This window comes from Osmerus mordax, chromosome 6, assembly GCF_038355195.1.
Source record: "Osmerus mordax isolate fOsmMor3 chromosome 6, fOsmMor3.pri, whole genome shotgun sequence".
In the NCBI taxonomy this organism is placed as follows: Eukaryota; Metazoa; Chordata; class Actinopteri; order Osmeriformes; family Osmeridae; genus Osmerus; species Osmerus mordax.
The window spans coordinates 11,926,468-11,936,820 of NC_090055.1; the positions used below are offsets into that span (position 1 = coordinate 11,926,468).

A 10,353-nucleotide genomic window follows, 5' to 3' on the forward strand; every position below is an offset into this window, starting at 1 on the left:
ATTTGCTTTAGGCATATTTTCTCAGTAAACTTCTTAATGTTTTTTGTGGACACATTTCCATTGCCTGCTTAGGGTCTGTCTCAATTCTATACCATTCAGCAGTATACGAGTATTCACTACATTACATGGACTTAAATGCCAAAAGAAGTGTAAGAAATGTGTTTGAAGGCTAATTTTTCCTTTACAATCAAGTCTTGTTTAGATTGGACCTGCTACCGCATTGACCCACCTGTCACCTGGCATCATGAGATTGGTTCTGAGAGCAGGGGTCCTGCTTCTGGGGGCCCTCCATCTGTTGGCTCAGGACCCGGATTATGACGACATGGTTATCAGGCCCAGAGACATCCTTGGTGAGGCCAAGAGAAAGGTTTCTGGGCTGGCTGATGGTGCTGACAATCAGTCAACAAGCAATGCCACTTTACACTTTAACATGACTAACATAACATGACTGTTCAACATAATACCTTATAATTAATATATGTGTGTTTGCAAACAGTAATATATTTGCTTTCTGTAGTCCTACATTGGGTTTATTTTGAGAAGCCCTACAGATGGACTGTAGACTTGTAGATGCTCCAATAACTATCAATATCCCTATCTATTCAATAACCATACCTGTTGATTGTTGTAGTATAATTGTTGAACATGTGTATAAATACATATGGCACTTTTAAAATATAAATATACAGCAGTAACATATTTATTTATGCTTTTGGTCAGATGCCAGCGGCCTGTGCCCGGTGAACGTGTACTTTGCCATAGACACCTCAGAGAGCGTGGCTCTGAAGGAGCAACCCTGGGGAAATCTGGTGGAGGAGCTTAAAATATTCATTAAACTGCTCGTGGAGAAGCTGGATAGGTCCCACACATCCACGTCTGTCACCCCCTCCCCATCTTCTGCCTTAGGCTCCAGCAAGATCCGCTGGGCTTATGGCGGCCTGCACTTCTCAGACCGTGTGGAGATCTTCAGCAACGTTGAGACCGATACTCAGATGTTTCTGTCACGGCTACAGCTTGTTCGTTATATCGGTCGGGGTACTCACCTCGACTGCGCCTTAAGAAATATGACGGATCGAGTGCGTTTTGCCGGTCGCAATAGGAGACCAAGGTTGCAGTATGCCGTGGTGCTGACAGACGGATACATCACAGGAAGCCCTTGCGGTGGGGTCCAGCAGGCCGCAGAGGAAGCCAAGGGGGCGGGCATGAAGATATTTGTGGTGGCTACGGACAAGGAGACAGTGGAGAACGAGTTAAAACAGATTGCTAGTCCACCTATGGAGGTGTACAGGAGAGACTACCTGGCATATCCCAGCATCCCCCGTAATGCAGCAGTAAACAGCATAGCTGAGAGCATAGTAAGTCCATATTGGGGCCTTTGTGAGTTCAAATAGTGGCACTAGTACTAAATCAATGCCAGTTCAATGCCACTGCAGTACCTCTATACATGCTTGTTAGATAGCCTGGGACTCAAAACAGCAGCCTTGCTGGTCCATCGCCTTAGTGTGAGAGTGGAGCACCAACATGGATGCATGTTTCATTAGACATCAGTTTGTGCTTGACTTACTGTAATTTCTTTGCCCAGGTGAAACATGCCGAATATGAGGTAAGTAAAACGATGGTTAATTAGTACTTAGTCTGAACACTGAAAACCTACTGTATTTGAAAACCCTGTGGTTTTCACCAGTGCCAGGTACCTATGTGTGTCCAAAGAGATGGATTTCCTGGTGAAAAAGGGTATAAAGGAATGAAGGTAAGCAAGCTTTTACCATGTAATTCTTGATGTACTGTATATTTTCAATAGAGTTAGAATGAGCAGACAGATGATCCTTTTGTCCGTAGGGCGAGAAGGGAACTGCGGGTGCAATCGGAGACCCTGGTCTCCCTGGACAACAGGTAAGATCAACCTTAGCAGTGTTACAGCTGATCTGGCAACTTGAACCGTGAAAGATACTCATGATATAATTATTGACTTGTGGTTGAAATATGTTTTCACAGGGGGACCTTGGTGTTGAGGGACCAATTGGTTTGCCTGGTCCAAAGGTGAGAAGGCACAGAGTACTGAATGATAGAACTATACTGAATTCATTCATGTGTTGCTTTAATGGAGCAATTTCTCATACATGGGGAATGTTTACTCTTTCTACAGGGATCTCCTGGACTAAAAGGAGAAAAGGTAAGACCTTGAAGAGGTTGCAGACTACGCTGACCTCCCCTGAGATTTGATCTAGTTCTGAAATTGTCCCGAATTTCACCTAAAGTGCTATTGAGGCCGTTGAAGTCATTCAATAACATTGCTTTCTTATTGTTAAATTGTTATTCTGTTTGACAGGGGGATTTTGGAACTTCTGGGACAAAGGTACATAGTTCTATCTTCAGCCTCTTGGTTTAGTTGTTGGTGTGTTACATTGTTGTTATCTGTCATACTGATGGACTCAACGTGATCTTTTTTAGGGTCAAAATGGAGCTGCTGGGTATGATGGCATTGATGGAGAAAAGGTTTGTCTCCTTTTCATCTGTTTTTGAGAGCACCTGTACAAGCCTGAATCAAAGATTTGGTCAGAGGCATATGGGGTCCTTTGTTTGCATCAGTGTTATCTTTTTTACATTTTGGAATTGAAAGCCAGTAGACCCTCCAGCACCCAAAATAGTAGGCTTATTAGTGTGCATGTTACCTCTAGTTCTGCTAAATATGTTTATGTCAGCTCATGTACTCTACACGCTCCAGTGATTATCTTATCTGACAAGAGAAAACACTTTTATCTTTTGCAGGGAAAAACTGGCACCATGGGTACGCCTGGATGTAAAGGACACCCTGGCATGCAAGTAAGATGTGAAACATCTCAACAAGCATTTCTCTTGCCAGGATGACATGACTGTACTGTATGCCTCAGCCTGTAGATTATTAGACATTGAATAGGGACTCTGTTACAGACAATGGCTTAATCAGTGAGTATTTATCTTAATCTAAGTCTGGGAGAAACAGTGTCAATGAGATCAATACACTTTTATTTCACTTTTATTTTGCCTTAGGGAGATCCAGGTTCTCCTGGGGACTTTGGGGTCAAAGGTGAAGCAGGAACAACAGGTGAACAGGTCTGTGGTGTCCTTCACTTCCATGAATAAAGCACCTCAATACATTTTTGATAATTTTCACAATGACTGTACTTTTGAAAATAACTTCTGTGTTGTTTGAATTTTTGTGTGGTTGTGTTGTATTGTGTTGTGGACAGGGTGTTGCTGGACGGAGTGGGAGACCAGGACCTCAGGGGGATCGTGGCAGGCCGGGGAGAAAAGTTTGACATCATCAGAACATTATTAAACATTGACAAAGAGGATTCTCATGATCACACATACATATTCATTTTCACACATATATACATATTCAGTACTGCATATTCCAACAGTATCAATGTATCTCGGAAACACAGACTCAATTTGTTGCAGGGTATCTCTGGCTATGCAGGAAACCCAGGTCTGTTTGGAAGAAAAGGAGCGAAGGTAGAGTAACTCTCTCTTTAAATGTATTTGGCTGATTAACTACATTCTCTCATTCTCATACAAAATTCCTGAACGGAAAGACAGAGGGGCAGAACCTAGGGAAAGAGCATGACTTATCAGAATGAACCCTTGGAAATTACAGAAGATGATGTGTGTCTGTTGTGGTATAGCACAGAGTGGACCCAAACCCAGCACAGATACAGAGGCAGGAGTAAGTCTGAGGTGATTTCATTGGGGGCGTAGGCTGGAGGTTGAGAGGCGGCAGGCAGATGAGAAAACAAGACTGTGAACTAGCGGGTCGGCAGGCAGGCAGGCAACAGGCACACTGTGTATGATCCTGGGCACAAGAAGAACAGGTTAGTGAATGAAAAATAGTTAAAGTAGTACTTGACTGATCTTGAAGCACATACTACCATGGTATCTGTGACAACGATCTGACGAGGAGTGGTTGGAAAGCCAGGGTTGAAGAACAGCAGGAAAATGAGGTAATGGGTGACAGGTGTGGAAGTTTTAGGCAAGACAGCACACAAACACAGGAGAACCAGCAGAGGGTGTAAAAGGGACAGGGACTAGTCAACTGCAGTGGCCGACTGCAGTGGCCGTAACAGTGTCTGTGTGTGTTCTTGTGTCGCCACTTCCTGGTCTTGTGTGTCACACTGCATGATTAATAAATGTGTCTTTGACTTAACCCATTTTTGGACGGCCTGTCTGACTTCATAGAGACACAGAAGGAGGAAACAGAATACTTACTTACTTCATATTTTACCACAGAAATAAAATTATTTCTCATTTAAATTATGGGTGTTAAATAAGTCTGAAAAATATAATATATTCAGATAGAGAGAACTGAGATGTCGTCTTAACCCTGGTATCTTTAAAGGTAGGTTATGTATCATTCAATATGACACATTTACATGTTCTTTTTGTAGATGCAGATGACAGTAGAGTTCAATGTCATCGTCAAGTTTTTACAGTAAAAAAAAAAATGCTTACACACAAATTACTTACTTTTCACACAATTTCTGACACTCAAACACGAGAACCACACCTCAAATCTGCAAAACCATAGGCTATGCACATTTTGGGCCTTTGACCCAGTTTTCAATTTCTTAAAACACTTTTTGCAAAACACAACACACAATTCTCCACGTAACACACAAAATTCTAACAGGAAGCATCTTGATTTCCTTTTTCAAACACAACCAATCAAAATTCCACACTAATTCATCAGTGCCTTACACTACCTCCTCACATGTGCAAACACTCATTGCTTTACTCAACACCAACCAATCATGGCTTTAGAATAGGCCTATAAATAGCCTAATTTGGGTTGAAAGGCTAGTGGTGGGTATAATTTGAACCTTTACTGTAGAAATTATAACAGGTATGTAACAATATACTGTAATATACACATGTTCTAATGTACACATAATATCGGTTTCAGCACAACACACGGTATACTATACACAAACATGTATTTTAGCACCCATGCATCCATTGACTGCAGTGCACTGCTTGATTGGTCACAGTCTGGTGGATTACTGTATCATACCGTGCAACAGTACAGTGACTGTAAAAAGACATTCTGACAATATTGTGGAAAATAGTATATATTACTGTATGCTACAGTTCATGGCACACACAGACACACCATTCCGTAATCACCTTTTTCAAAATTAGGTTTGGTTTCTGTCCTACTACACTCTTTCTTTTGTACTGTGTAATACTGTATTCACAACCACAAATGCTTATAGTAAAAAATAAGTTTGGTTTCAATCTTGTTTTCGTGTTTACCATGAATTTTTCATCATCTCTGCCATTTACTTTCAATCTTGTACAGAAATGTACAAAGGAGCTCATGAAAGAAGAGCTTTAGGTTTTGAATAACTGTGTGTATATGATATATCCAAAAATGTAATATAATGGCAAAAGTGTTTGCAACATGAGACAAATGTGTGCTTTTGAGACGTGTTTGTGATATTTTGAATGCAGTGCTTCATTTTGCAAGAGAAGCGGTTGGTTAGATCACCACTACATATGATCAAGAGGTCCATTCCACCTTTAACAACAATGTATGTCCCATAGGGCCAGCCTGGACCTGCAGGGGCTCCAGGAGATGATGTAAGTGCTAGATGGATGATAGTCATCTTTGGTTGCAACAGCTTTTATCGTACTTGTTTAATTTGAAGGTCCTGTTTTCCAGGGCATCAGAGGGGATAGTGGAGATGCTGGTCCACGGGGGAGGACAGGCAGAAAAGGAGCCAAGGTACTCGCACAATCCAGATTCAATTTACAGCCACAAATAATGTCTATGATTGTATACACCATAGTTTGTTTTCACTGTCTGGTTTACTTTCAGGGAGAGCTAGGGCCAGAGGGTGAAAGGGGACTCACAGGAGACACTGGAGCAGCAGGCTCCACAGTGAGTCAACTTCTAATGAATCCCATAAAAAGCTACCTGTGAAGATGAGTCAAGTGAATCATTTTGTCTTTTGCCAGGGCGCCCCAGGTTTCCCAGGGGTCCGTGGTCCAGCAGGTGACAAAGGGGAGTTGGGAGCTCCGGTAAGCATCCATAGACCGTATAACTTCTCTCTGGCTATGTGGACAAGCTCTCCCACTAACAGTCCACTCAGTCTCTGTGTGCTTCTCCAGGGTTCTCAGGGACAGATAGGGGAATTTGGACCCAGAGGACATGCAGGGGGGCAAGGGGCAAAGGTGAGATGGTCTGGTGTACTCACCCACACTCCTCTTGGTCCTCTATAAGCATGAGACTTTTAAACCCACACTTTGCCAAAAGACAACCAGGATACTCTTGGTCAGATGGTAAACACCTGGTCTTGGTGAGTGACTGAGGTTTATCTCCGAAACAGCACCACTTTACCTTACTTACAGGTTCCAACAGGCGTCAGTATTGACACAAAAGAGGGAATGTTGAGGTAAGGGTACAGTAACATGGTTTGCAGAATCAAGACCCCCTTTGACAAACAGTGACAGTGAGTGGTAGAGGGAGATGACGGCTTTGTTGAGTGTTGACATGCACGCTCTTACATCAATGACAAATCTTCCGTCACACACACAAATCCTCCATCTCAGAATGCAGAAGAGAGTTAGAGAAGTTTATCTATCTATCAAAAGGGGGAAAAGGCTATTTTATCCAAAAGCTAGAAAAGTTTTTTTGTTGCCTCAAAAGATTATAAATAATACATGTTTTATGTCATTGTATTGCATTCAAGGGAGACAAAGGAAAAGATGGCTACAACTACGCAGGACCCAGAGGTGAACAGGTATTTATCTAAACCGATGATTTACTCAGCACTGCTTTTGATTGTCGGCTCCGTCTTGAAACTCATTGCTTCTCCCTCCTTCTCAGGGTGACAGAGGAGAACCTGGCTTACTTGGCTTGCCGGTAAACTGAAATGCTGCCTAAATTTAATACAGTTAATATACAGTATACCTCCCCCCCCCCCCCCCCCCCCCCCAATTTTTTTTTTGATGCATCGTCACTGTAACTGCATGTATCTTTCCATAACATTGACCTGCACAGGGCTCCAGAGGGTACTATGGTGAGAAAGGAGAAGAAGGGTCCAAAGGAGGGACAGGAGAGCCAGTGAGTGTTGAAACGCAGAGTGGTGTAGGCGCAGAGAGTTCTGTTGATGTTGTTTGTGTAATTCCTTTACCTTCCCACAGGGAGAGCCAGGGCTTCAGGGGAATCCAGGAGACAGAGGGATAAGAGGTCCGCCTGGGTCTTCAGTGAGTGACTCACCATAGACATGCAAACCCGTATTCCAATGACGCACTCACATTGTAAATTGTCTATTCGACACCATTTGGCACAATTTTGTTACATAATAGCTAATTTTTGGTAGGTAATTGATTTTGCAATTGTCTGTAGGGATCCCCTGGCCCACGCGGGCGTTCAGCACTGACTGTAAGTAATGGACATTGTAGAGAATAGAATAACAACGGACTAATGTACAACAGGCAGGTGTAATAAACCACATGTATTACATATATCCTCTTCTGGAGGAAAATAATACTAAGCAATACCATCTTGGCTTGGCAGGAGTGTGAACTCATGGGACATGTAAGAGAAACATGTGGATGCTGTGGTAAGAAATGTTACTGTTAGTAACGACAACCAGCTGTCCAATGCTTTGAATATAATACCCATAACAAGTTTCTAAGTGTTTCTGCATCTTTTGCAGACTGTGTGAAGATGTGTCCTCCTCTCGACCTGGTGTTTGTGATTGACAGCTCTGAGAGTATAGGAAAAACCAACTTCAGCCTAGCTAAGAACTTTGTTCTTAGTGTGGCAAACAGACTGGGGTCAATGGCCAAGAACAAAACTGATGTATCAGGTAAATACAAAATGTATTTTATTGTCTTTTCAAAGAAACCTGAGTTTAGCCTGATTTCCATTTACTATTTCCAAAAATCAAAGCTACCGTAATTTACAGTGCTTCTAAAGGAAACCAAATATTGATTATTTTTTAGGTTTAATTCTTTATTCTTGTTCTGTAATTGGATGGCAGGGTCCCGTTTTGGCGTGGTCCAGTATAGTCACTTCGGAGCTGTTCAGGCTATCCGGATGGATGACAAGACTGTGACCACTTTGACCTCCTTCAAGGTCAAGGTCAAGGCCTTGGAGTGGATTGCGGGAGGCACCTGGACCCCATCCGCCCTGAAGTACACCTACGACAACCTGATCGTCCCCGGGCGCAGGCCTGGCACCAAGGTACCCTCCCCTCTCTTCAAGGCTTCCGTAACACATTGGATAAAGGACACTTCTTTCTTTCTATGTCTACTCTGATTGCCTCCAGCATCTTTAAATTAATTAAGTGTGATAGACTTATCCACCTAATCGCTGCTGTGCTAATGTGATTTGAAGTTCAACATGATGTGATTTGGTTTGATGTTATTTTATCTGAAGGTAATGGCAATAGTCATCACGGATGGTCGGTACGACCCTAAGGATCTGGACAGTCTGGGGTCTCTGTGTGGCGGGGTGGATGTGTACGCTGTCGCCATAGGTGACATGTTCAAGACCGGAGCTGAGAGGCAGAACCTGGAGAGGATAGCCTGCAACATGACCGACCGGGTGAAGACCTTGAGCGTGTACGCAGAGCTGACAGCGGAAGACTTCCTGGAGGAGGTTGAACAGTTGCTTTGCCCAGGCAAGTCTACCGTCACAGATGTATGTCAACAAAAGCGAGGCTTTTCTTTGCTTTCTACCTTCACGTCACGGAATATGATGTATGGTTTTCAACCAATTCCTCATTTACACTTCTTCAGATCCAGAGACGATCTGTCCTGACCTGAAGTGTGCGCCGGGTAAGTACAACATTTGACTTTGGAATGCTGATCACACACGCTTCCTCACACATACCCCCCACACTCACAGACATAGACTGATTTATGAGGTAACACCTAATTACATAATCAACACAGCTGTGTTTTATCACAGATATAAATGTTGCTCCCCTGGTCCAGCGCCCTGTCGACATCCTGTTCTTTGTGGATGGCTCTGAGAGAACAGGGCCAGGAAACTTCCGGACCGTTCTGGGCTTCATCAACAGACTGGCCCAGGAAATCCCTCTGTCCAATGGGGACTCGGACGCAAAGGGGGCTCGCTTTGCTGTCCTGCAGATTGGAGGGGAACAAGACCCAGAAGTCCTTCTAGACTTCTCCTACAGTACCAGCAGCATCAGCTCCCTGGCCTTCCAGGCTGTGTACCGGGACTCCTCTGCCAGACTAGGAGGCGCCATCCTCTACGCTGCTAAGAACCTGGTCGTGAGCCCCGGAGGCCGGTTCAGAGGAGTCCGTAGAAATGCTGAGATATCTTTTGTGTTTGTCACCGACGGAGTGGTGTCTGATAGGAACATGGTGCAGGCTGTGGACGCCATGAGGAAAGCCAACGTAGTCAGCATGGCAATTGCAGTGGGCCCTGAGGTAGATAGAGCCAGGCTTCTGCAGCTTACTTTAGGGGACACATCTCTCATCTTTAACCTGAAGAACTTTAAGGAAATGACTGCTCCAGGTGTGGTGAGGTCTATTGGTCGTTGTCTCGGTTAAGCAAAGTTGTTTTGTCTCTGCTGCTCTTTGTCAAAAATGGCAGTGCTATACTGACCTAGAAGGTATTACAGTTTTTCTCAATCGCTTTGGCTCAAATCTCAAATGTAAGTACAATTGTTAAACTACATGCACATTGCTTGTTGTTCAAAACTGATGAGTTCATTCTCCGTGACTCTTCTAAACATTCTTTCATCGTGTGAGCCATCCATCACATGCAAAATAATTCATTCAATTATAAATATCTGGCCGACACATGTATTCCCTAAATATGTATAACATGGAATGTTTGTGATGTCTGTTAAATTGGCAAATTACCTGCAAGGTAACACGAAATACGAATCACAACCTAACCAATAAACCAAATCTTTTTATTGTTGCATGGATGTCAATTTGTGACAATTTTCTGTTCAGTATATATAACTTTACATGTCAGAAATATGTAAACAATTGACATGCAAATGTGAATTTTCTGTTTGCATGTGATGCATCAAAATGTGTTACTGTATACATAAAAAGGATATGCACATTTGTATGTGTACCACAGTGTTCTACAGTACTGACTTTCCCAGTAAACTTTTACCAATTGTTGAAATCAGTATCTTAAAAGCTCAGCATTATACACAATAGCATTCAGCTTGACAAAACTGACATTCTTGTATTGTACAGTAAGCAATCAGTGTCAACCAAAAAGTTGAACAAAAATGAAATTATATTCAACATTTTCAGAGTTAACTGCCATGGTAAAAAATCATCTAATATATATATATTTCGTTTTGGTGGCAT

At 42.8% G+C, this 10,353-nt stretch overlaps 1 protein-coding gene across 1 annotated transcript; it reads left to right on the forward strand.

Moving 5' to 3' along the window:
• Nucleotides 1-244: 244 nt before the first annotated feature.
• Nucleotides 245-9,910, forward strand: LOC136944470 (collagen alpha-2(VI) chain-like). The gene is made up of 29 exons (XM_067238245.1): nt 245-350; nt 721-1,355; nt 1,583-1,603; nt 1,685-1,750; nt 1,840-1,893; nt 1,996-2,040; nt 2,147-2,173; nt 2,330-2,356; nt 2,452-2,496; nt 2,770-2,823; nt 3,031-3,093; nt 3,231-3,293; nt 3,445-3,498; nt 5,584-5,619; nt 5,702-5,764; nt 5,858-5,920; nt 5,998-6,060; nt 6,151-6,213; nt 6,732-6,782; nt 6,869-6,904; nt 7,043-7,105; nt 7,186-7,248; nt 7,391-7,426; nt 7,562-7,607; nt 7,704-7,856; nt 8,031-8,233; nt 8,429-8,672; nt 8,791-8,829; nt 8,963-9,910. The coding sequence occupies exons 1-29, from the start codon at nt 245-247 to the stop codon at nt 9,568-9,570; spliced, it is 3,090 nt and encodes a 1,029-aa protein (XP_067094346.1). The 3' UTR covers nt 9,571-9,910.
• The last annotated feature ends 443 nt before the right edge of the window (nt 9,911-10,353 follow it).